The sequence below is a fragment of the Thunnus albacares genome, chromosome 2 (genome assembly GCF_914725855.1).
Source record: "Thunnus albacares chromosome 2, fThuAlb1.1, whole genome shotgun sequence".
Taxonomy (NCBI): domain Eukaryota; kingdom Metazoa; phylum Chordata; class Actinopteri; order Scombriformes; family Scombridae; genus Thunnus; species Thunnus albacares.
In genome coordinates, this window is record NC_058107.1 from 30,849,949 (window position 1) to 30,877,793 (window position 27,845).

At 39.5% G+C, this 27,845-nt stretch overlaps 1 protein-coding gene across 1 annotated transcript in view; it reads right to left on the minus strand.

The window, feature by feature from the left end:
- Positions 1 to 527: 527 nt before the first annotated feature.
- The window catches only part of rtn4r (reticulon 4 receptor), a 41,836-nt gene continuing 14,518 nt past the window's right edge, over positions 528 to 27,845 (minus strand). Inside the window, exon 2 of the mRNA XM_044337553.1 lies at positions 528 to 2,593. Coding sequence (XP_044193488.1) covers positions 1,212 to 2,593 — 1,382 coding nt within the window. The 3' untranslated portion in view covers positions 528 to 1,211. The remainder of the gene's footprint in view (positions 2,594 to 27,845) is intronic.

A 27,845-nucleotide genomic window follows, 5' to 3' on the forward strand; every position in this document is an offset into this window, starting at 1 on the left:
TAGAAAAGATCTTCATGAGCTTCAAATAATTTTTCACTATTTTTCTTGAGGTTTGAGGCAGCAAAAAATTATTATTTTCATTATTAATTAATCAAACTATTATTTTTGGCAGTTAACAGATCAATAATTCTGTTTAAATGCCTGTGGTAATGTCTTCAAATAGCTTAATTTGTCCAACCAATAGTGCAAAACACCAAAAAATATAGGAAGAAGCAGCAAATCATCACATTAGAGAAGCTGGAAAAAGCAAAAGTTTGACATTTCTGCTTGTTAAATGACTTAACAAGAAGAATCATTACTTAAGAATTCATTAATCATCAAAATTGTTGTCAATGAAATTTCTGTAGAATGACTAATCAATGGCATTATATCTGATCAATTTACCTCATTAATATATATAAAATATAGTGTCTCTGTAAGATGAAGACTTTTTCAGGTTGTACTATGATATCACAGGCTTTCTGCTATATTGCCTGGACTATGTGTTCTTACATCCTGGAAAATACCACACAAATATCAAAAAGATCTACGAAATAAGAACTTTTATTCATAATATATTCATACTTGTACACAAGTAAAATAAAATGCATATCTATGGTTCCATTGCAATCTCCATAAACAAATTGACAGCATTCTTTTGTTAAATGCTACCCATATACCCTTTCTGTCATGAAAATAGAACTAAAATTGGGGGAGGTAAAACATTTGTTTTTATAAACATAAAAAAACATAACATTACCCAACAAATGCATCACTTTGAATAAATAATGGGGTGGAGATTGTTTATCTTCATTAAACGGACCCAACATTCTTTGTGTGCGTTCTGTCTCTGATTTCCTGTATTCGATTTTTTGTTTTTGTCTTTTTTTCGTTGTTGTTGTCCGGTGGTTTGTCTAAGCAATAAAAGCTTTTGAGAGGGAAAAAGGGAGGAGTCTCCAAAGTGTAGCTTAGACACAGTACAGTTAAGTACATAGAGAACAAACAATTTTGGGCACCAATTCATTATATACATTAGATCTGTAGTGTTCTGTAAAGGCATCCATTTTGTTAAATGTACTCTATCGTCTTCATTTTTGTTTGTCGTCACCCGCACTGGGTCAATGTGACTCCTCACTTTTCAGTCACTGCCTGTTGTAGATGTCACTGCATCTTCTGTTATCATTGTCATGAGCATCAACAATCTTGAGTCCTGTATTTAGAGATCAGGAGTCCTAAGACATGGCTAGAGATATCCAGATCATGGGAATGAAGAGAAAGCGCAGCACTTGCAAAGTAGAAGCCCGGCCTTTGATGCAGTGGGCGTCTGATTTGGGCTTTTTGGAACACTTCTTTTTCTTTTTGTTTGATGCTGTAGATGATTCCAGATTGTCTATAAGGTCGGGGTTAAGATTTTCCAAAGACTTGTCCAGGGTGTTGGTCAAGGTTCCCAGTGGTCCATCATTCTGCTTGTTCTGGGTCTCATTTTTCGTTCTTTCCGGCTCTTTATATTTAGTCTTGGACATGTTCTCCTTTTCCTTAAGGGGGTTGTTAGTTATTTGGCGGCTTTTGCCAGACAGGATAGAAGACTTGTCGTTATCTCCAAGGCAACACCTGGGAATGGTGTCTCCCAGAGGATTTTCAGTGGAAGGGAATTTCCCAGATTGTCCTTTGGAGCTGAAGAGATTGGTCTGGATTTGAGGCGTTTCCACACACCCCTCCAAGTCTTCGCTTTTCAGTCGTTTCAGGTCCTTTCCTGCCAGGAATTCGGGAATGTTGCACTCCAACTCAGAGCTGGAACCTTTGAAACGTTTGAACCAGTCCCACAAGGTCCTTGCCCGACAGTCACAGATCCACTGGTTCCCGTTTAAACGCAAATACTGGAGGGACACCAGCGCATCCATAGTCTCCCCCGTCAGGACAGTAAGATTGTTGAAGAACAAGAACAGGGATTTCAGCTTACCCAGATCACTAAAAGCCCTTGGCTGGACATAAATGACCCTATTCTGGTGTAGCAGCAGCCGGTCCAGATTGATTAAGCCTCGAAACATGTTGTCCGTTACTATCTTGATCTTGTTATTGTGCAGGTAGAGATAGGTAAGGTTGGCAAGGTCCAGAAAAGTGTCATCATGCAGGGTTAGAATGTTATTGTCCTGCAGGTAAAGGTACTGTAAGGAGAACATTCCTCGGAAAACCCCAACGGGTAGCTCTGACAGGCCACACCTGTGCAGGTGGAGGGTGTGCAGCTTAGTTAAGCCCCGGAAAGCTGTGGGGCTGATGGTGCGGAGGTTGCTGTTGTCTCCAATGTCCAGTTCCTCCAGTTTTTCCAAGCCGTAAAAGGCTCCAGCCTCAATGTAGCTGATGTTGTTAGAGTACAGCCAGAGAACAGTGAGGTTGTGGCAAGAACTGAAGCTGGTAGATCTCACCACTGTTAGCTTGTTGCTCTGGAGGAATATCCGCTGGCTCCGCACAGGAATCTCAGTAGGGATGGAAAACAGTCCTTGTTGTTGGCAGGCCACAGTGGGCCTGGGCTCACTGTAGCACACACACTTGGCAGGGCAGCTGTCAGTTTGAGGCACAAGGTTCAGCCACATCACCAGAAACAGGAGTCGCCCCCCTAAAGAAACAGAGAAAAAGAGAATCAGTGGATTAGTAAAATAATGTATGTAAATATTAAAAGTCACAGTTCTAATATAGTCGCAGAAATCTTCAGAAAGAGATGAATTCAGGTCAGGATGTAATATGCATAAACCCTTTAAAGAACACTGACATTCTAACCAGACAACATTGCTTGAGAATCAGCCTAATATATATATATATATATATATATATATATATATATATATTTTTTTTTTTTTTTTGTATTGTGTGTGTGTGTGTGTGTGTGCGTGTAGTTACATCAGATTTTATCTTTTTTTTTTTTTTGCTTTAGCTTGTGATGTTTTGGTATTTATATTGTTGGTAAAAACACATTTTAGAGTGCAGTAAGAATGTCACTGTATGAGCAATAATTAGCTGTACACCACCAAATTACAAAGCAGACAAAATCCATAACATTTTCTTCCATAGAGTGTAACGTTCCGCATATTACTACAGAATAGGGAATCCTCTTCATAACAGTGACTCAACATGCATTTCAACAGTGATGTTATTTGGATCTAGGGACACATCACCTCCCTGCTACCCCTACCGACATGAAGACATAAAAAGCTGAGCTCTGTGAAGATACGCTCATTTAAAATTGGGTGGGTGGCTTTTATGTGGAATTAGCTTTCTCTAATAGGGTGGACATAACTAATGGTGTTTCAGCATTCCTGAGGTTGACATTTAGCCTGACTCTGGGAGATAAGCTTTCATGCCAGGCTAAGAGATTGATGCCTGGGGCCAAGGTGGAAAGAGGACTACAGAGACCCTGCTAGAATTTCCACTGTAGAGCCATGATTGAAGCATTTTTTTTAAGTGCAGCATGAAGATGAGATATACAAGAGGTGTGGTAGTGCTCAGAGGAAGGCTTGTAAAGATTCTTGTATGTGTTTGCCCTGAAGGCATCCATGTTTAAAATAAGACATATTCTGCATTTGCTCACATTAATTATTTCTACTTGTCCTCTACCATGGTTCAGATCAGTGTGCTACACGGCACCATGATAGGCGACACAGGCTGGATTACCACATGAATAACCACTTCTGACATTACACAGTTGTAAGAACCACTGAGGTAAAAATGAAGTGTATCTATTGGGGCTCATATATTACTTCATGTAGAGATGAAGATGCCAAAGTGTCACAGGCATGTCCAAGTATCAGCATATAATGGCAGGTACTCCTCCAAATCTCTGAATCCTCTTTAGATCCTGTTCTTACAGAGGATTTCCAATCTTTGCTCCCATGCACATGTGAGGAATCCCAGCTTGCAAGCATGACAGGTAGTGAGGCTCTGGAAAAATACATGAGCCTTACTCAGCCCCTCCTCCAGCCCCACTCCCCCTCTTCTCATTCCTCTGCAATGTGTTGTGGTGCAGGTCATCTCTGGACCTTGTTAAATGGATCTCTGGTGTGGCCTGACAGCAGCCCTCTGCTGCACTTTCCTTCCAATCTCCCTGCTCAGCCGTCAGACTGCCACCGGAAAGCTGTCAAGACTTTCCACTCTTTCTGCATCGCAGCACTTTTCCCTCAGCACTGCCTAACAATAGCAATATTTTATCGCACAGCACGCTTCATGTATCTCCTCTGCCGTCTTCATTTTTCCCCCTCTCTGCTGTCTATTCATTAACAGGCTATTTCCAACCACGCGTTGCATGTCAAAGCCCGGTTTCCTCAGCTCTTGGCATAATATGTCTTGTCTTTGTTAGCATCTGTTTGAATGACAGCATAAGCCCCACAATGTCATCAACTCCATCCCAATTATTTTTGCTCACTAACAGCATCCTTGCATCTGCACCACACTGATTGCATTACCATATGTTACAAACATAAATCTGGGTGTCACTGCATCCTGACATCTTTGTAATATTTCACTCCTTCATAATCACATTTCCAAATAACCTCTGCATGACTTCACAGTTAGACCTCTCACCTCCCACTCTATCTATAAACAGCTGATGTAAGAGTTGTGTTCACAATATCGATCAGTCAAGAAAACCAGTCTTTGCCCTTTTATTTTCATCACTTCTTTGTCTTTGCTTTCAATCTAATTGGTGGCAGTCATTGCACAAAAAAGTAACATTGTTTGGCTATTTGTCCTCACAGCTAATGTTGAGTTGTTGACACAAACTTGAATGTCTTAAAATATGACATCAAGGTTGTGGAAATAAAAAAAAGCCATCCCTTATCGTCTTCTGCCAGCTTTGGTTTCAACACTTAATCTTCCCCTATCTGCTGTGTCAAAACATGGCTCCGAGCACTCCCTTCCTGTTTCAGACCCTGCCAGTGGCCTCTCTTCTGAGAGCTATATTACTGTACAATAGCAATCATCACTCTGTTTAAGAGCACACAAGCCTCTTTGTTTCCTCCTGACTGACACTGTAGCCCCTTCAGCTTTGAGTAAAGTACATCACTTCACACCCTTCCTCTCCTCTAAGACAAGCACTTCTATTTACAAGAGGACCCTGACAATATATGGCAGGTTAAAGAATTGCAGGCGAGCAGTATTCTCTGGTAATACTTGACTTACTCACTTAATTACACTAGCTGTCAAAACAAATTCCCCATAATCATGTGATGTGGCCTAGAAAACCCCGGTCAGGCCATTAAATTGGGCTGATATTGGTCCTCTACCAAAAATTGGATATTGGCCTCTTAGTGTCTTGCAGGTGTCATGAAGGTGACAATATGATTTTAGTCACCAATCTTCTGGCGTGACAATCTGTAAGACCTGCTTTGAGACCTACTTTGTTCTTCTTTAAAGTGCTGCCAACTCACCTAACAGAAATTCATTAGTATGGATTTCAGGTGTGTTTTGGTGTCCCATGGTTGAAAAAAAAATCAAACCCTGAGAGAAAAAAATACTCTCAAACCCTGGATGTGGAAATATCAGCTCTGTAGATAAGTAATGAATATCAGCTAAGTGCAACTTCAGTCCAAAAATACTGATATCAGTGAAGCTAGAGGACACTACATTCAGTAGCAAAACAGAGAGATGCCCACAGGAGTGGTATGAGTGGGCGCAGACAGCTTTGTTTACTTATTGTATGACTGCATCACTTAGCCAGACTCCTCGCTCATTTGCATGTGTCACTGGCATGTTTGGAGCTCTAAACAAACACTCAGCACTCTTTTGTCTTATTGCAAAAATATGACAAGCACCCAAACCCTTCCTCATACTTTGAAACCCGCAATGAACACAGAGGGCATGTCGGGACAGCACATTCAGAGGGCCTCCGATTCATCACGGTGGCTTTACTTTGAAGGGCTGGGGATTGGGCAGGGACGGCTAACATGACAGTCTTATCCCTTTGGCCCAGAGTGGAAGTGATGTCTCTGTCAGAGATGAATCACAGTAGCTCTCCAGAGGGACCTCCTGGCCTCTTTCTGAAATCATACATTATTGTGTTGTTCAGAGACGGGCCTGCATTTAATATAGTCATGATCCCTCTCTGTAAGGTCATGTATCTTGTGAGAATCCGTCCATGCATAAATGAAATGTTTTTATATCATGATGAAATGAATTACTTAGAGAAACTGTGTTGGATATGACAGTTGTATGAAGCCCGATCTTAGTACAGCCAATGCAGCTATAAATTACTTTGTAAGTATTTAAGGCCAACAACTCAATGCAGCACAGACTCACAAACTCGCAAAAACAAACTTGTTGTGAGCAGGAACACAAAAATAGTGAAGATTACATAGAAAAAGAAACTACAGTTTGACTTCTTATTCATTTTTTTTTCATTATTTTCAAGGGTTAGAATTCTAGGGGTCAGTTTTTGGGAAGTTTGGCATGTATAGCTTACCTTTCTTAGAAAGGCAGGTGGCAGGGACTCTATCACCAATCACTGTATCAATTATTGTTTAATATATACGTTTTTTTGTATGTGCCAATTTGTTTATTTGTTTTCTCTCTCAAATACATTGTTATGTTACATTATGTCATATTGATGGCTCCTTCTGCCCTTCCTTCTGGTGCTCATTGCCATTTTCTATGACAAACAAATATGACCTGACTATCATGCTACAGTACATGAAATCCTTTTAAATTGGGCATAAAGCAGGTAGTTAGCTATGTGAAAATGTTCCTCAATCACACTCTCACATTTTTCTCAAAGTTCAGGCCCACCTTTGACGATTATGATTGGTTTATGACAAATTAGACATTTCTTCAGAGACTCTGCAATGAAATTGACATCTGTTGTAGAAATGGACACACAGACAGCCCAGAACTCCTTTAAGTGCCACATAGTTAAAAATGGGCCTAGGGTCATGTTTTTAATCCCATGTCAAAGATTAATTTAGCCTTCACTTTTAGCTCTGATGGCGCTTGAGTGAGGCTGTCCAAGGTGGAAAGCAACAAATTATAAGTATGTATTTCAACTTTTTTTTAATACATTCCAAAAATCAGTAATTCTAATTTCACTCATGTAGAGTTTTTGATACTTTTGTAAAGGTGAGAATTAGAGAGTAGCCTACAGTTACACTGCCATGGCAGAGCAGGAGAATATTCCATTTAAGTTTGCTTTGAACCTCTTTCCCCTCATAAGGCTGTGAAAAAGTTTTATTATAGAAAAGAGATGGTCTTCACTTTCAAAAGCATCACTGAATTGCAGTGGGGTCAGTTGGCAAGGCATATTCATGTGGAAAAGGTTGTGATCAGAAGGCCGCATTGGCCCTTTTATGGTCACCATATTTACACTGTTACTGAGAGAATAGTGTTAAAAAAAATCTACTTTTCTTCGTTTACCCAGATTTCAGTGCAATTATTCTTACATCTAGGTTAAGCAATATTTCACTTTTCCATTCCAGTGCTCCTTTCAACCTTGACAGTGTCTTATTTCAATTCCTATTAGTGTCTCGTAGCTGCTATGATGGGATTCTGGTTTTAATAAAAAAGTGTACTATTTGCCTTTGACTTGAATTGTCACCTGATTTAATGTTTATTTTTTGAAAATAATGGGTATATTTCTATATCTCAGTGGGCCATAATTCATTTCCAACCCACTTCCTAGAAGAATGGACACACACACTCTAAATGAACACACAAAAGCAAACAAAGACAGATTTGTGCATCCCCTTACAACATTGATGAACCAGATGCTATAAAGATGCACACATCAGATCAAACAGGTTATTTAGGACATGATGGACCAGAGAGTCGAGCTTGAGTCCCTTGGCTAACCATGGAGTGTTGCAGGGGCATCAGTGGCGGCTTCAGCATGCAGATAAGGACACAATTAGAAGACGAACAGGGGGGACAGATGAGGTCCTGTTTGACACACATCTGACACAGCACTTGCCCAAGCAGATGGCTCATGAATAACTGAGAGAACCGGAGGTCGGCAGGCAGAAGGAAAAACAGAGCCAGGCAACAGTGTGTGTGTGTGTGTGTGTGTGTGTGTGTAAAAAGATATATATACATATACCTATATATGTGTGAACATGTTTGCACATACATGGAGGTCTCTGCGTGCAAAGGAAAGATGAAATCAATAGCAAAGCACATACAGTAAATATTTGTAGCTCAGCTTAGCTGTGGTAGGCAGATAGGTTGTCATGTCATACTACTGAGAAGTGACAGCAGTAACAATAGGCAGTGGGCTGGCAATATCCTGACAGAGAGAGAATGAGCTTGCAATCAGAGGGCTGTCGGATCGAATCCCCGCTCGACTAGCAAACAATTGGATGTGAAAGTGGAAGTGAAGAGTTCTCCCTTTCAGCAACTGCCATCAAATTACCATCGACCCTTGAGTGATGCACTGACCTCCCAACTGCTCAGATCTTCACTAAGAGTAATATCAAGACTGTGCTCAACATGTACAAACAGTGTAAGCACTTAGTGTATATATTTACTAAAGTACTGTGCTTAAGTAAAATGTTGAGGTTCTTACATTACATCATACTTCTACTTCCTTACATTTGAGAGGCAAATTTTATACTTTTTACCCCACTTCATTAGTATATTTAACATGCAAAACTGCATCAACAGCTCATTTGATATGTTGTTATAGATTAAATTATGCAATAGTTTGTAAAATAGTTCAATTTAGTTTCAGCTCAATACTAAAATGCAACTTGCACATTAATTTATTAGTAATACCAACATAACATTCAGTACTTATTATGCACCCCATGCTGCCAGCATAGTGAGTACTTTTAGTTTTGATATTTTAAGTGCTTAAGTAAGTGTTTGAATGCACAATGTGAATTGATATTTTTATATTGTGGTATTGTGTGGGGTACTACTGTGTATCTATGGTCTGAAAGGTTAAAATCAATGCAGCAGAGGATGAAATATTCTGACTTTTAGTCCGTAGGTCAAGCTAAAAAAAAAAAAGAAAAGAAATTACAACAATGCAAATCAATAGCTTCTCTCACTGGACCCTCACTGTTTGATAATTGCCCATGTCTTTCAAACTCCAATGCCGTTTGAAATGCAGGCTTTGCATTAAAATGTTTTAGTCTGTAAGCCCAGCCTGAGACATTCAATAAAAGTTACCTGAGTAATTTTCATAGACTAGCTCCTCTATAGTAACAGAAAAGAACAGCCAACTGTTTCCACAGGCTGTGTAGTGTGTAGTCCTCCCCATGACTAGTAAATTGACTTTGACATGTGCAATTGGTGAAATGTCCCTTAAAGTAAAGGATGGACACATCTTCCACCACTGACTGTATATATGGGCAGCACTCCTGCAACTATCAATCAACTTAGTTGCTAAAATGGCAATTTGTTACACTCTAAGTTGCATTTAAAGATAGCTAAAATAGAGTTAGGTATGCTTAAATGACACTAAAGTGGATTAATTGTAGTGTGGTGGCATGGCGCCACTGGATTAGAGGGCAAAAATGGCACATTCCTCATAACTCTATTGTATAGTTGGCAGCAAACCAAGTTGCCCTCAGTGCTGCTACAGCTCACTATGAAATGTTCCACAGAAGGCGTTGGGAGTCAAGTCTACCCGTGAGGTTTTGCAGAATGGCTCAAATCCAGTTTTGTGCCCGCCTCCACATGTCACAGACATGGGCAATTTTCACATGTGAAACCATGTAAAATGTATAATTCAAGTAATGTAAGCTGAAAATAATGCAGGAGTTTGCCACGCATGAGTGTGTGGGGGTGTCCAGATGCACTCCTCAAGCCACAGAGGAGCAAAAATTCGGAATGCCCTACTTTGGGTTTTGTAGTGTGCGGGCTGCTTGTAGTGCAGCCAAGCGTTTTTGCTTAACAGAGTGTATAAGGCTTTATCTTATCTACACATGGCTGGAGAGAAAATAAATTAGGGTAGCTGCAATACATGCCCCATGTGTCTTGGTGTTGCTTAGCTCTCAGGCAGACTTTAGCACAGGTGTTAACAACATTTTAGGAGGCATCTTTTTTTTTTCATTTAAAACAGAGCATGTCATCCTCCTCAAGTACCTTAGAGGATTTGTGTGAAAATCTTTATTGCACAGAAATACACAAAGCATTGAATCGGTTGAGCCTTGAACTCATATTACATCAAATATCCCAATCAGTATACAGGTATGTCTAATGTGGTTGTGCCATGTGTATTTCCAGGATGAGTTGGGCTACTCAGACATGCCATCGTTTGTCATGTGAGTTGAGATTATACATGTTTTAGGATACATTTTGTGCAATTTGAAATTATTTTAGGGAATTTGTCTGTATGTCCAAAGGTTTTCAACACACCACAATTAACTGTATTTGAATGGATACAGTGCTCCAATATGAGGGAATTTTACACCTAATACTGTCATAAATATTGTAAAAACTTTATTGATTGCCTTTTTTCCATTTTAAATTGTTCAGAGTTTTGGCATTACAGTTCACAACATGCTTTGTGTGATGTAAACATTGCCTTGGAGTCAAGGAGTGGTACTACACCTGGGTCCTGTCAGATATTTTGTTTACATTTTGGCAATTTTGCTTTATGAAAGTCTGCAACATATAATTTCTTATTGGTGCTGTAACAAGTGTTATAAAAAAATAAAAATCAATCCAATCTATCACCAACAGATATGGGCATCACTGGAAAGAGTAAGTGTTCTTGATCCCAACAGTATTGCATGTTTATATGTTTCCCATTTGACTTTATGTTATGAATCTGTGAGGAAGGGGTGTAATGGTTAACCACAACCCCAGAATTTCATCCCTCACATTTCAAGTGTTTAAAAAAAAATCATTACTCATCATTCCCAAAATTGAGTCATGGTCTCTCATGCTGTTTTGGGGCTATTGTGTCAACATTTTGAAATTGTTGAGGATTGTGAGCCCTCACAGTTAATGCATTGTACTGGCATAAAAGCAAATGAGGCCTAATGAATCACTGCTCTATTATCTAAAAAGGATAACAGCCCCAGTAAATATTGGATGATAATTTCAGATAATGCTAACACCTCCTCATGTGAAGTGTCAACTGGAGAGGGAGGGCAGTGACAGCACCCACAGGCAGCTTCATATATATGGGCATGTAAAGATGAGAAAATACATTGAGGTGGTCTGAGCAAAGAACATGCTGTAATGACTGGTTACACAGTTTAATGCTAATTTGATGTCATTGTAGCCTGTCTTTGCTGTAGGCATGGTTGAGCTCTCAAAGAATGGTCTGTTCTGTTTTCCAGATTTGAAAGTGGAGCTGGTGTAAGCATTATCTACTCCACATCTTTCTGACAGGTTCATTAAATTCCTGTGTTTGGCAGCAGCTCTCTTAGACTGGCACTTGTTGTGCTTTTTGAGGAGAAACTAGCTCTGGATGAAATGCTGTTTGTGTGTGAGTTACAATTGGGGAAAAATACATCAAACAAGCACTTAATCTTTGAACAGTCTCGCCTAAACCAAAGTCATTCTGTGAGTAATCTATTTAGTTGGTTTGGAGAAAGTGTATGAAAGAGTAGCTGTAGGGGAAACCGAAAAGTATTTCTAAATTAACCGCACCTTTGCTCCTTTGTTCTTGACATGGAGGCTCAACTTAACCTTGCAAAGCCCTTGTGCCCAGGATAGAAACATTTGCAAGCACACACATTAGTCATTCCAAGGTTATGCATACGTGAATGTACTGTACAGCACAGAGTGGTATTTTGAGTAGGCAGATTTCTCATTCGTATGAAAATGCAATGAATGACACAGGTAGATCCACTGCCCGGAGGCAAGAGGCGGAGAAAATGAGCCTGAGAAATCCTTCACAAGACAAACCATTATTGACACCCTTTTTACTGCCATAATGTGTCATCTAACCTTCTTCAGTCTTCTCCAGTTTCGCTGTATTGCACTCTGCCGGACTGGCTAGCTGACTATGCAGACTGGCTGCAAATATGTCATCTGCAATCACCTCAGACTTATTGAGAACGGGCAAGCCCGGAAAGACATGCTTTAACTGGCAAGTAAAGAACCACAAAACATCACTGAACTCATCTTCACTGAAGTGGATACAATGCATACTATGTCCATATGGCACGGGAAACAAAAGCACGCACACACACACACACACACACAAACACACTCATACATAGATCCATATGGTTCAAAAGATTTGAGAATATAATAACATCTACTACCCTGATATAAACATGTACAATTAACCATACATGTTATTTCTGAATTTCTACATTCATTTGAGTAAGAAAAAGAAGAAGAAACATAACAAAACACACGTTGTTAATACTAGAGAACCCCTCTTATTTTTTTAAATTTCATGTTTATTTCCATGAATATAGTATGGACTAATGCTACATACCATAGCATACCATACCAATAAGCTATTTTGTAATGTTCGTGCCTAGATGGGCTTTTATTCAAATACTCAAAACTCAACATGAAAACACATTCAAAACAGCACAAAACACAAACATTAATACAATAACATTACCATAAAACTCAATGACAAACACCGTATCATTAATGTCTACATGACTCATCTGTCTTTGTCAATTTGAGTTGAAAATGATACCATTCATAATCCACTTTGATTTCTCTAAGTAATGAATTCCTGTGCATCTTATAGTTTCCTATAAATGCACCCTGAGTTACTGAGCCAGAAACCCTGAGTGATACCACCATGTCACTGAGCACCTTAGGAGTCTTGTTATTTAGACATTAATGGATGAGTTTAATATTAGGAAATTTAATTAAACAACTTCCTGCCCAAACTTTTAATTGAAAGATTATATATCATCTTAAAAGACCCAATTTTAATAGAAGCTGTTTATGGCCAAGAAGTTACACAATAACTTAAATGTGAAAAGATTATGGAAAACTATTTGCAACGTAAAATGCTAAACAGTCTCTAATGAGTTTTAATATCTACGTTTGCAACCTTGTTCATCATTTTAATATGTTTCTCAAATTTTAGGAGCAAATCTAACATACCTTTAAAATTAATTTCTGTCAAGTGCCGAACCCTGGAAGAGAGGTTTGTAAAAAAGATGATCGTGCCTTTGAAGTGGTGACTCCAACACTGTGGAACACTTTCTATAGACATACTATCTGTTGACGCCTTTAATAAACACCTGAAGACTCATTTATTCAAACTGACCTTTGTCTCGCCTCATAGTGTCCAGTGTTTGTATTTTGTGTGTTTTTAAGGTATGTTGTTGCTTATGTTTTATTGTTTGTTTCTTTTATTGTTTCTTACATTTTACTATTTTTATGGTCTTATGTCTTTAACAATTTTATTTTTTATGAAACACTTGCTCTGTGAAAGGTGCTATATTAAATAAACTTTACTTACTTACTTTCTGTTCTTATTTAATACATTTTTGATATTTACTTTCATTTTGAGATGTCTGTGTTTAACAAGCAACCTCCTTCAGAGGCTGAACATCTAAGTGTCTAGTCTATATATATTTTTTTTTATATATTTCTGTTAAACACCAACAACAAATGCACTGGTTGAATAAAGTACAGACTCTTCCAGTAAGTCAGTTAATGTTGCAAAGTTACTTTTCACACTTAAAATGCAGACAGAAAGAATGACATATCTCACTATGGGATGAAATGTCATATGGCACAGTGCTCATCAAGCTGTTATCTGTGATGCTAGTCACAAAAGCAGCTACACTGCGACATATGGGAGAGTATTCCTTTGAAGGAGATGAAAAGGGAATCACGTGGGATATATGGCCTGTGCCTTCTGAAAGACCGGGACATTTTAATGACGTGTGAATGACAGAAAGCGACTGAATTGCTGTCTAAGAAAGGAAAGTCAATGAGATCTCAAGAGGAAGAAGATGAATGGGACAGATAAGTGGGACGATGTGGGCAAGTGGCATCCAGTTTGCAGTTCATGGTGACTGACCGGATTGTTGTTGTGTGGGTGGTATTTACATGGTCTGTTTTTATCACATCAGAATGTCAGCATGTTTAATCACTCGACTCACATTTACCGCATATCCAATTACTGCATCTTATATAACACATATGCGCTCAAGCACCATGTCAAGGTAGCCATTAGTTACCCATGATCTCTAACAATGATTGAGCAATGTTTAATTCCTTCTAGATCCCTGCACATGATTCTTAAGACATACAGTGGAAGGAATACAGAGACACAACGTGCCCACGAGCATCTGTGAGAGATTGCCAGAGGAAGAAAGATAGCCTGCGATGAGCAGAAACTGAAAAGAATGAAAATAAATAAATTAGGTAGATCACTGTGCAAGCATTAACTAATTCTGGCCAGCATTCCTGTAGATCCATCTATTTTGGATGTGTAGGCAGCCCTGGAGGCATGTTGACCTGAAAAAGACAAACCTCTCCCTTCCTTTCATCTTTTGAGTCAGTTCCTGCAAGCAAATTAGGGCCGATAACATGAGGCCTACTTCTTCTGTTTTTGCCCTGTAACAAGAAAAGTGTTCTCAACAGTGTTTTGCTCCCATCACAATGTTTTTTTTACAGGCCTCTTTTCCAAAATAGTGTTGTCAAAGGGATACATTGGGATTTGTTGCGCAATGAAAACTATTGAAAATCCGGTAAATATTTGTGGAGGCTGCAATACTCCTCTCTGCGTGTATGTAGGTGGATTTTTGACATTAGTGAGGCATAGGATCTCATATCTTCCCTGCCTCCGCATACATCTGATTCATTCTCTATTCTAGACCTTCCACTTAAACCCAAAGCGTGTGAAAACTGCAGCTTTGAAACTGAATTTGGCCGGCCTCTGTTGACTCAAACAGTATTTACTGTATATATTAAAGCATAGCAGAGAATAGAGACCTTGAAGAACACTAGAAGGTCTCTATTCTCTGCTGTGCTTTAAAGAGAAATGACAACCATTGCGGTATCTTAACTGAAAATGAAACACCACTGGAGTTAATACAGAATAGGGTGAACATAGAAGGTGAATAACAAAAACAGCAGATCAAAGATAAAATAAGCCAATAATAAAAATAACACAAAGGTGAAATGCCTGAATAAGTCTCAGCACTTTCATGTCAAGGTTATAGAGCTGCTTGGAAGACAAGGTGAGCAAGTTTTCCAAACTTGAATCCTATCAATGTTTAGTTTTGAATTTTGTCCAGAAGACAATGGCCATCTGGTCATCTTTTTTCATATTTCTTGTTTTTAATGTCATAAACCAAAATTTACAAGGCAAAGTCTGAGTTGCAAGTCAGCCAATTTATCTTTCAGCAAGGGATCAGGCACAACCTGACTGCAGAATCTCTGCAGTGCACCACAACTAAGGCACACTTAGTGACTTTGGGAACTCTATGCGTCTCCCATTTGGATTCTTCTTTTAGTTTTGATGCCTAAGGGTTAAGGCAGTGGGATAATGGGTCCTTGCAGTGGATATTTTTTAGGGACATTCTCCCCACCTCATCCCCCAAAAAGGGAAAGAAATGGCTGCGTTCTGGTTGGTTTAATAAGCCTACTTCAGAGAGGGTGTAATAGTGAGCGCTCCCTCCTTTGGAAGAATTAAAGGAGAAAGACTTGTGCATTATTTACCACCCGCCTCAGTACCGCCGCACCCTGTGCAGACAATGCGGCCTACTGCAGGAAAATGGATTTTTCTGCAGAGGAGCTCAGATAAGAAGGATAGAGGGAGGAAAAGATAGAAAACAGAAAGGAGGGGATGAAGAAAGAGAGACAGGAACATCCCCACCCAGCCAGTCCCGGAATCAGTTCAATTTCCATGCACCAGTCTGTCTGCTATCTCCTCCTCTTCCTCCCTGTTGGCCTGATAAGGGCAGTTCTTTACATCAGAGGCCTCCACGGATCAGTCACCTTTTTTACTGGAAAGGTCGAGCACTGGCCCCAAGCTCAGTTCATGCTGGGGAGTCATCATTCCTGCTCTTTATCTCCCAGGTGAGGGATGATCCAAGGCTGAATGTCATGCCAGTCTGCCCCCAATATGCCCTCTAACCCCTTCAACATCCCCCTCACACCTCCTTGGGCTGCATCCAGAGAGATAGAAGGAGAGCTGGTGACGTGTGAGCACTGGTTTCACAACACCTCACAGCAGAGCAAGCATCAGATAAGACCAGAGTAAAGATCCTGTAGTGGCAAGTCGTCACAGTGCCACCACATTATCTGAGCAATGGGTTGGTCAGGCTATCTCCAAACACCCCTCCCTTCTGAACAAGAGAACCACAAGATGAGAAGAGGGGATAAACACGTCAGCATATGGCAGCAACTTGAGACTTTACCCTACCTCCCAAAAAAACAAAAATCACTTCCCTGGACTCCAACACAGGTGTGTGTGTGTTTGTGCAAAGATGTGTATATGTGCATCGCTGTTGTTGTCACAGTCCCAAAACGACTGTAGCACTGTAAGTGATGCGCTGGCGTAATTTGCGTGTCACTGTACTGTGGGACGACCCGACTGACAAGACTTCCTGCTTTGCTGCCTGGGTAATGAGTCATTCCAGCCCTGGAGAAAAACAATCTGGTATTTTTAAACTGCATCCTTCAGCTGTTCCTTTTTCCCTGGAGCTCCAGCTTGTAAGCTCTTGGTGGCTTGTAATACGAATGCAATTTCTAGTGGTTGTACTAATAGGCCTGATATGTCTGAATAATACAAATGCATTACAGTGCTTTTAATGGTACTCCTGGTCCATCCATGCCCCGCTGATTAAGACTTAATGCTCTGCACAATGTAACAAAATACCATATATGTGTGAGTTCAAAAATGAACCAGTAGCTGGTACTATTAATGTGTTTTTAGATAACAGCACTGAAGTGTTTGGAATTGTAAAAAAAGAAGGGAATAATATTAGTTTGACTCATGTGTGAGAAAGCATGATTTTCATCCATACAAGTGACTACTGCGGATTTCAAGAGCTAAACAAGTACAGGACAAGCATGTGAGTATCACTTCAGGGAATAAATGTGAGCAAATCTGTCACTAAATCACACAGCCCGTCAACATTTTAAACAGTAAATGTGACCCTTAAAATCCAAAAAAAATTCTTGGCACTTGGCTCTTTAAATGTAGCCAGTGACTGAAATCAGAACTTGACATAATGACATTGGTAGAAGAAGTATTCAGATCCTTTAGTTAACTATAAGTAGCAATACCACATTATAAAAGTTTTATGTCCATGCATAGGTCTTCCACTGGTGCTGTGAAAATTACATAAACCTCTTTGAGAGAACCTCTTGTTTGAGTGTGTAATGGATTATTATGCATTGCATTCTTATTAGATTCCTGTGTTTAGTACGGCCTGAGATGTACCTAAATGTCAAGATTGTGGCTGCAATAAATGCTGTAAGGAAAATAATGATGACCTGATTTATTTCATTAATTCGAACCTGCTAGTGCTCTGATTTGTAATATTTTCTTGTAACATTTTCTTTTTCATGCATAAAAAATATCATTAATCCCTGACAAATTGCCACACTAACAAAGTGTTGGAACAGCTTTTGCATTCTCGATTTTAAATCTGCACCCTATCATCACATAAATTGATCATATGATTAGTACAAAAAAATGCAAAATGACTTTGATCCTAAACAGAATCAGAACATGTTTGAAAAGAAACCTTTCTAGTCTTTCTTCTGGTCTCATGATCAATTTCAACAATATTAAAGCTTTTTGGTCTCAGTCCACAAATCCTGGTCTATTGCTTACTTGGCATGGACACATCCAAGGAGCTGATTGTAAGAAGCCATAAAGTCTTTCAAGCTAATCCTCTTTTCAATTTAACATCCTTTGATTGATTGTTTTTGTTAACGTATTTGGCATGATATATACTCTTTTTGTCTGTGCCATGCATTTGTATTAACTGGCGGTTTGTATGCCTCTTCACATTATATACATATGTTCGTAGGCTGCATGTGACACGCTGCCCTGACAAAAAAAAAAAAAGAGAAACAGACAGCTAATCCCCCTTGATCCTCTCTCATATTAAAACCTCTAAAGTCTTCTCTCTCTGTCTGCATTCTGCTTAGAGAGGCGCAAACGTTCTGCCACATCACCTGAGCAGCCATCACCTGACAGCAGGGATTTCAATCATTCTGCTGAGCTCATAACCTCGTCTCCACCACTGCCTCTCCCTTACTACCAATGCAGCCACCCGCCACTGTCATGCTAATTTAGTAGTGCACACTGATGTGAGCACTCATGTTTCAGAGCTTTGTCATAGATCCTATCATGGGCTGGCAATTAAAGTTAAGCATGATTTGAAACAGGAGCATGAAAGAAAATAATTTTGCCTTCTCCTGGGGAAAATCTGTTTAATCAAAGGTCATAAGACAACAGTATGTGGTTACACACACGTTTCCCAAGGAGGAAAATAGCTCAGAGGCAGATAATACAGAAAGCGAGGAGAGCTACATGTAGCTTCACAGGTACCAATGCATTTCTACAGGGCATCTAGAAATAGCAGCTGTGCAGCAACTGCAGTGGTTAACAATAAATTATGTTTGCTCTTCCACTTTTGTTGGCTATATCTATGTTAAACCGCCTCCGGTAAAGTAGAGTAAACAAGAAAATAGAGGCTCTGTGTCTGCTCTCAGCAACAATCCTCCAATAGATTATCATTAGTCTCACCAGCCAGGAAAAAGCAAGACTGTGGCTTTTGCCACAAATTTTGTCATAAAGAAGAGCAACAAATCACAGCGTGTTTGTATTACCTTTCTGTATGACTTCAAGTTAACTAACAAAACACCCCGATAGGCTGATCATCATACGATCATACAAGACTCTGTGTGGACTTCTGAAAACAAAGCTCTATGCACTTTCAGACATCATCAGGAGCTTATGGAGCTTCCACACTTCTTCATGAACATGACATGCCATTTATGATTAATGGTATTACCGGCTGGGCCAAGATAAGAGCTCAATTAGCTGTGTGGGCAAGGACCTTGACTCTATTTCCAATGACTAATCCAATGGCTTTTGTTATGATTAGGAAGTGTAGAGTTTTAATCTTCTCTTCTGAGTGCCTGGCAATGGACCAAACACAACCGATTCACAAGCAGTTAAAAACGCACCTCTGCTGTGGCACAGTTCAGGACTGCAAGATGGCGGCTGAATGGATATTTATGTCACCCAGTCCCTACCAATCTCTGCCATTCATGTGCTTTGGCAAGATCAGTGGCAACACTCATTGGCAGGAAATTAAATTAAGCCTTTTAAGTGAAATGAATTCATCCACCTTGTTAATATTTTAGCAAGAGGGGCCTCTTGAGAGTTATCATCCACACTAAGCCCACTCATCCTCCCGAGGGGTTGTCCTGCCTACATGCTTGAACCGATGCTAGTTTCCTACAAATATATTTCTAGCTACAGCAGCATTGCCCAGGGAGTTTTGCTGAAGTCCATAATCTCCACCAAACTCTAGAACTGTCAAACTACTTTAGATCTCAGAGTACTAGAGTATTATACAAAGAGGTCCCCTAACGAAGCCCTTAATAATTCACCAGTTATCTATTGAAAACAGTCAAGGACAATCCTTTCAATATTACAGCTTTAATTTGGTGTGAAAACTTTTAGCAAGGCATGATGAGAATCCTTGGTTAAATATTTAGCAAAAAAAAGTCATACAAGGATAAACCTCTTAAAGAACAAGAGGGAATGCTGCTGTGTGCAGGTAAGTATGGAGATGAGATGGGAACTCTATGTATAGCACATGATATATTAGTATTTATCTGTACTGAAAGAGTACATAACGTATAAGAGATCCACTGAGGTAGTTGTTTCTGCAGTAAAACCCATCTTGCATGATGCTGCACTTTGTAGCACTGACTCTCTGCAGGGGGAAACGTAGCGCACCATCTGTTCCCCGATCCCCAGCAACAAACAACAGACAGACCAACGCAGCAGACAGACCAGCAGACACAGGCGGGCAGCACTCCCGCACCAGCAAAGAATTGTGGGAAACAGGGAGGCAGCTACATGGATGCAGGGCTGCTAAATGTGGGATGAAAGCAGTCATCAGCTGCAAGGATTTGATCAGGAGGCCTGAGCCGACACCGCACACTGAGGAATGATGCAAATTGAAGCAGACACTGCAAAGGAGCCGCCACGCAATGAGAGAGACTCTCGATAGCGAGGGAGCAGAAGAAAGAGAGACAACGGGATGGGGCAAGAGACGGAGGAGAGAGAAAGAAAGAGAATGAGGCGACCATACAATGAGAGAGAATTAACACATAGTATAAAAGCAGGAGAGAATAGGGAAACGCTAGTGTATTGAAAGAGACAGCCACCAACAACAGAGACTTGACAGTCTGTGTAAGGTGTGCAGAGAGAGAGAGAACAAGTGAGGGAGGGGAAGAAAGAAAGGGAGGGAAAGATTTGGGGATGCAATCCATTTTTAAAACCGAGATGCCAGAAGTCCAAACTATTTGCCTCAATCAGAATGCTAAATAGCCCCATGAATGTTATTTATGGATTAAGATTAATGTGGGTGGCTCACCACACACATGCCCACACCCAAACAAATACGAACAAACGTATGAGTTCTCAGTCTGTCACAGGCGTATACCGCTGTGAAGCAAATACACACATCAAGCTAAAGTCTTAAAGGATGGAAGAGGAGAGAAGGTATCTAATTGTCTAAATATGCTATGGATATGTGAGAAAGGCTTAAGCTTGCCCCCTAGTGTTCATCCCAGTCCCTGATGGCATCAAAACAACAGATGAAATCTACCTCTTAACAAAGCATTATGTCTATTATTATGTCCTAAAATCTTACTGTCTTAAATCAAGCAAAAGCAAGTCAGGTGGTATTAATATTTGACCTGTTTTCAACACAGACACACACAAAAAAAACATGATGTTAAAAAAAAAATCACAATGTTTCAAGATTCTTTCTTTATAGTGTCATTTCCTTGATTCTATTGAAGCTGCTTTTTCCAGTCTTTTTTAAAGATAATTATGCTGATTTTAAGAAATTTCTTTAAAGAAGGAAAGCTGCATTGGGAGCAAGTGGAAACATCTGACCAGAACTTGTCTTCAGGAAGAGTTTGATTCAAAATCAGTCATGAGGATTCATTTTTTCTCAGAACTATTCAGTGGGGGTTAACGTTTGTTTGGGCTTACTTTTAATAGTTAAGGATCTTTTTTTACAGACATCAGTGCTAATAATATTTTTATTAATATTTTAACTCTTTTGGTGGAATAGATAGAAAGATATATATATATATATATACAGATAGATAGATAGATAGATAGATAGATAGATAGATAGATAGATAGATAGATAGATAGATAGATAGATAGATAGATAGATGTGGAAATGGTAATCTAGATTAAGAATATGTTTTATGAATATCCATAACTGGGTTTACAAGTATGTTGATGAATAATAAAGAAGTCTGGCATCAAAGGCCATGAAAAAATATGTGCTACAGTGGAGAAAAAAAAAAAGACAAAATACAGTGAAAAGTAGACAGCTTCATGACTAATGGTGTATACGCCTGTGGATCAACATCAAAGTCAGTGCTACATTAATAGAAAGATTCATTATTTGAAAGATAAAAAAGAATGCAATCCATTAACTAGACCTTCTTCCACTCGGCTCTGGAAATTCTCCATTTTGTATTGCCAGCAGCAGATTTGATTTAATAATGTGCGATGATTCAACACTGAAATGCCAGCACCAGGCAAGTCAAATGAAGAAAACACACAAAACCACTTACAGTCAACATGCTTGGACCAAGAAAATGACATAAATGTATTTAATGAAAATGAAATTAATAGGAGACACTGGAAGATTAACATGACTCAATACCATAAATATAAAGTTCATGAGCAATAGCCCAACAATAAATTAGAAAGTACCAAAGCTCAATCAAACAAAAACTAGTGTCATATAACATATCAAAATAAACTGTGATCATCAGTGGTGGAGAGAAACATCTGTAGTGCTCTTTGTCTTCATTCAGTTAATTCCCATTTATGTTAACCTTTTCCAGTGACCCATGCAATGTCTGTCTGTATACTGTATGTGAGAATGGAGATTCATGAGAAATGTTGCCCTTGTGTCCATGCTGTACTCCGGAGGGATGTGCTAAACTGTTTTTTTTCTCTTCCATTTCTTTGTTTTAGAGCTAAGCTTTGCAATTTGACAGCTCAAATCCCAGTAGCCAGTGGTATAAAAGGCAAATCCCAGTGAAGTGACTGTAGCAGCTTAGCTGCCATCAGCTTAACATGGTTATCAATGGTGTTTTTAAAAATGTCAGAGAAAAGTGTCAATAGCCCTAATCAAGGTAAATTCCTATAATCAACATCTTGTCAAGAGGGGATTTATCCTCCAGTTAGGTAATCATTTTAGCAGACAAGAGGACACAATCTGATCAATACTCCATTTGTAAACAAACAAAAAACAAAGAGCAAGCCAAGCCATAAGCTCAGCGATGACTTGATTTTTTAAAATTCATTTTTCAAATGTCAGGTCTCACATCTCGCATGAATGTAGTGAACTGTATGTCAAGGATGCACTGAAATATTGCAAATATTTCTGGTGTCTGAACCGAAGTCTAACCATAAAGTAATAATAATAAACAAATGTTATAGTTGCAAATCAACAAATATACATGTTTTAGTCTAGAAAATGCCAGAAAATAGTGAAAAATGCCGAATGCCAAAATCACAAGTTCCCATAGATCAAGGTGATATCTTCAAAATATTGTTGGTACAGTACAAAACCCATAAAATTCAATATGGCGAAGTCAAGTCAATTTTATTTCTATATCCCAATATCACAAATTTCAAATTTGCCTTAGGGGGCTTTACAGTCTAAACAGCAATACAACATCCTCGAATAAGGAAAAACTCCCTAAAAAACCCTTTAATATACAATTCACATAAACAATATGAAACCAGAGATGAAATCAGAGAATGATCTGTATTTTTGCTTTAATAAATGATTAAAAACATTCTACTAACAATCAAAAAAGTTCAATAGTTCTAATCAATTAATCAACTAATTGTTTCAGTACTAGACCAACGTGCACAACAAATTCAGACCTCATATGATGGACAGCAAACACAAACACACCCAGGTGCATTCAGGCCTGATTCTATCTCTGTTACTACACTTTTTCCCTGGCTTTGTAGTCTGGGAATCATAACACTGGAAATCCTGACTGTCTATGATGCTGGCTCTCAGTCAAAACTCTCGCTTGTTGAAGGCCAATTCTTGGTTAGGGCAGGAAACGCCTACATGCAACAAGAGCCTGGTGTTGAGACTGACTGTGGCTCAGGAGGTAGAGCAGGTCGTCCACTAATCGGAAGATCGGTGCTTCAATACCCGGGTCCTCCAGTCCGCATGTTGAAGTGTCCTTGGGCAAGATACTGAACCCCAAATGGCTCCCGAAGGCTGTGCCATGAGTGTATGAGTGTGTGTGAATGAATATTACATTAGATCTCCTGATGAGCAGGTTGGCACCTTGTATGGCAGCCTCTGCCATCAGTGTATGAATGTTTGCATGAATAGGTGAATGTTGACATGCTGTGTGAAGTGTTCTGAGTGGTTGGGAGACTAGAAAAGTGCTATGTAAGTGCAATCCATTCACCATTTGAAACAGAGGTTGTTTATTTTGGCTGTATGATTTCACAATAAAAATTCTACTATTTAAAGTTTTGGTAGGCTAAATACTGGAGTGAAAGACATTTTTAATGTCCACATAACAGTGGCGTAAAAGCCAGACAGGTTGTGGTAGATGACCATTGTAACCTTATGAAACACACAGTCTTGGTGCAGTAGCATTATGCAACAGCAGGTCACGACTTAGTAAATCCTAATCAGAAGTTGCTAACTGATTTCCACCTCACTATTCTTAATTTAAGCCTCGTCTCTTGTCTTGTCTTTTCATAATGATTTAACAGGGCATAGAAAAACAACGTTGACAACCCCCTGATACTTAGACCTATTATCTAAGCATTTCTGCTTCCCTTAGTGGAACAAATTGGTTGTCTTAAGCACAACTCCCTTACACAGTGCAAGATACAAAAGGGGGAAAGGGCATGGGAAGAAAAGCAAGTTTCACACAAAAGACAGCTTCTCATTGAATGGGTTTTTCTCAGAGTGTTTCTTCTGGTTTTTCACTTGAGAGCTTGTTCCGCCACTAGAGATGGTCAGTTGACACAGAACTGGACATGAAGGTTATGACCTAATGTCTCTACACCAGATCAGTCTGACCAAAGGATCCTATATGGACAAGATAAGCAGCTGCCCTTTTAGAACTGAAGTAGCCTATTACATGGGGTTGTACAATCTCCTCTGTGAAGGCTGCCCTCTGATACAGCCGGCAGAGCTTAGGAGCGAAAATGCAAAGCCATCACCTTATTGGTAGGAAAGAGAGACTTTGTGGATTACAGTCTTTTAATATTTTTCCCCCGAACTGAACATCACAACACAAAGCAGGGATAAGCAAACAACAGCGGGAAATCTGCTTGTACATTTAAATGTACTAATAGGTTTGTGTTTAAAATAGTGTCTTGTTTGGCATTTCCATACTTCCATTCTTCAAAAAGCTGGCAGGATTGATGTGCGCTTCAAGCTGACCAGCTAGACATTATTGACTATAGAAAGGAGCCAATATTCACTGTAAAAGAAGACTCAAGATCAAAAGCAGACATCAATGGACTGTTGTCACCTTAGCTAATGCCATTATTCAAACTCCAGTATTTTGTGTTCTGTCAATAGGGTCTGGCGCAGAGCACTAACAGACTGTTGGTTTCTTCCCTCTCCTCGAGACTATTATCCTACCAGGAGAACTTATCTGATGGGACCTTACACTTGAATCGACACTTTGAAGATCTGGGCTTAGGTCACCATTTGGAGTCTATTCCCTAAAAGAGCTTATACTTTCTTGTGAGCGGTGAGACTAGACACACTCCCAAAACTGAGTCGATAAAGTATCTGCTCATCAGGAGAGCGTGACAGCCTGAGAGATGAGACCACATCAATCATGTGGACTCCAATAGCCGCTCTGTGGCTCAGATAAAATAGGGAGCGCAGACTGGCGGCTCTTTAAATAGGCACCAAAGGAGCCAACTGGAGACCTTCTCCATCTCTCTTATTTGGAGATAGGTCAAGAGGTCATTATACCGTTTTGATTGAGAACCAATCACTTTCTGAATTCCAAAAAGAGTTCTCTCTCTTTTCGTTTTTTATCACCTGCTTTTTCTGAAGTGGTTGCTTCGAACAAGATCTGCCCTTAGAGTCAGGAAATCTAATGCCATGCACATTATTCCTTAATAAAATGGAAGATATTAAAAGACAAGTCCACCCCCCTCCATACTAGAACTTCTACTTCCTCTCAGCCTTTTCATTGTCACGTCTCATTCCTGCCATAACAAACTTTGCAGAAATTCAAAACAGAGATGCGTGATGAACCCAAACCAGCTCTGGCACCAGGCTCCCCAAGGCAACTTCAGAGCAGGCGAGTCACAGCAGCAGCAGCTGTTGTGTTCTGGCACCTGTTGACTACGGATGTCACCCGAAATTTGAACATGTGTCTGTGAGCTACTTAGGAGCACACTGCTTTTATATTGCTGGGAACCCTTTACTCGTTTGAAGGCATTGTGTTGGTGGTGTGAATGTATTTACACAGAAGTCCCATGCCGACTTCTGACCTACTTTTGCTTTCAGAACCGTATTTTGACATTTTCTGTCCAACATCAAACCCTGCAGTTAAACATTGCCATTTGGTATTTCACACAAGTCAAGTCAAATCTTTTCACATTGCACATTTACTTTAAAAATACCACCCCGCTGTGGCATGCTGCATTCCTCCAAGCTTGAAAAAGCCAAAGGATTTTGAGGTGAACTAAAAGTTGATACAGAAATTCCGTCTTAGAAAATAAAGTCTTTCTAGATCTAAAGGTGCTCTCCACCAATTTTCCAAATCACTTTGAACTGACTTGTAATGAGGAGTACTATTATGCATGTGAAAACAGTTGTATAATGTCTTTTGTGGCTCTGAAGGGTCCACTCCATAGTCTAAAAAAAAATAACCCTAATGAAGTCATAGTGATGTCATCTGGGTTGTCTTGGTTTGGTCTTAGAGTACAAATTCATAACAAAAAGCTGTGTTGCAAGCTGTTGGTGTGAAGTTTGAGAAATGGGTATTTCCCAGGCAGGAAGGGTCTAGTGAAAGTTGTCATCAGGTTGCATTATGGGAAGTGTAGGATCCAGTGTTTTTGGAGCTTGATTCATGCTAGGGACTAAAAGACAGGATATCTCAGCCCCTGATGCTTTGATTATTTATTTATTTTTAAATCTGTCTCTTATGATTTCACCAATTGTGTGCAAGTGAAAGTAAAAGTATATGAATGAAAGTAAATTACTGGTGCAACCCTTTAAAGGAAAATTACAGTTTGTAATTCAGTCTAAGTTCCTAGTTTTGTCTGTCAATTCTATTGGTTATGATAACAAATTCAGCAAAGTAAAAGAAACAATTTACAGAATGTACTCAACAAAAAAAAAAACATAACATCAAAGCAATTGCTGAGATCAGGGAACATAGCAAATTGATACAATAAAGCTTGACAGGGAAAGAAACACAAGATCAGACAGGTTGTAAACAAACCATACATTTATTTGGAGGTAAAACCTAAGTGTGTGCACCGAAAATGTCCATAATAATTCCACGTTGCACAGGAAAAATGTGCACATGCATACAGTAACAGCTAGTACTGTAGGTCAAAGCTGAACAAAGAGGCTTGTCTGTAAACTGGGATGGATGTTCATGACAGACAGTTTGGTTGCTAATTTTATTGAGGGTTTATTTAAATCCTGTGTGATCGTCTGACTGTGTTTCTTCCCCATTGGACATCTTCTAGCCATGTCGCCATGTTCCAAGGTCTCAGCAATTAACTTGAAGAGCACGATGTTATAATTAAGGACAGAAATGATGACCAAGGAAACAAAAATAAAATCTAGTTGGCATGAAACCGAAATGTCCCTTTAAAGAGCATCTCAACAAATGACCAAGGTCATGTATTACCATATGTGTCTTTGAAAATTACACCTTATATTTCTGCCTCTCCTCCATGCTGTGAGGACACCAGCATGAATCACTTCAATCTGTTTTCATCGCCTCTCCTCAGACAGATAACCCATCTGAGCACCTCCTCAGGTATTCACTGTGGTACAGTGTGTGGCTAATGACACAAATATACTACGGACACCCCACCATTTATCTTCTTATCACCACCATTTCTAAGTCAATTAGCCAAGTCAATATGCTGTGTCGGTTATTACCCACATTATACCATAGGCAAATTACTTCTATGCAGTGCAGACACCACTATCAGGTTGACATGTAGGTAAAAGCAGTTGGATGGAAATCAGGATGACAGATTGATGGCATAGAATAGAAACATCCCCAGCTTGGTGATTCACGAGTGCTCCAGTGAATAAGTTATATGGAAACAGGAATATTGTATAGGAGGCATCATTATATGAAGATAGTTAATTTTAAAGCTGAAATAAAGACCCCTATGTAAAGTAATGAAAGAGAGACAAGAATGCAGAGGGTGGCATTAGTATGCATGGATTCCCTCTCCTTCTCTGTCTTTCTCACTTCCCATGGTTCTCTACTGCAGGCTGATCTTCTGTGCCATCACCAGCCCTGCTACATCATCTTCCAAGATCTTTTATTCCCTGTTTTATCTTAAACATGCTATGTCTGTGACAGCGATGTCGCATGGGGAAAGAGAAGCTGAAATCTTCTTTTGAGAAGCTAAAGAAACTGTTGTGACACTCAATCTCTAACATTATGCTGCCAGCTGCCGGCTCCGCAGAGAAGTAAGAAGGATGTAAACTCCTGCC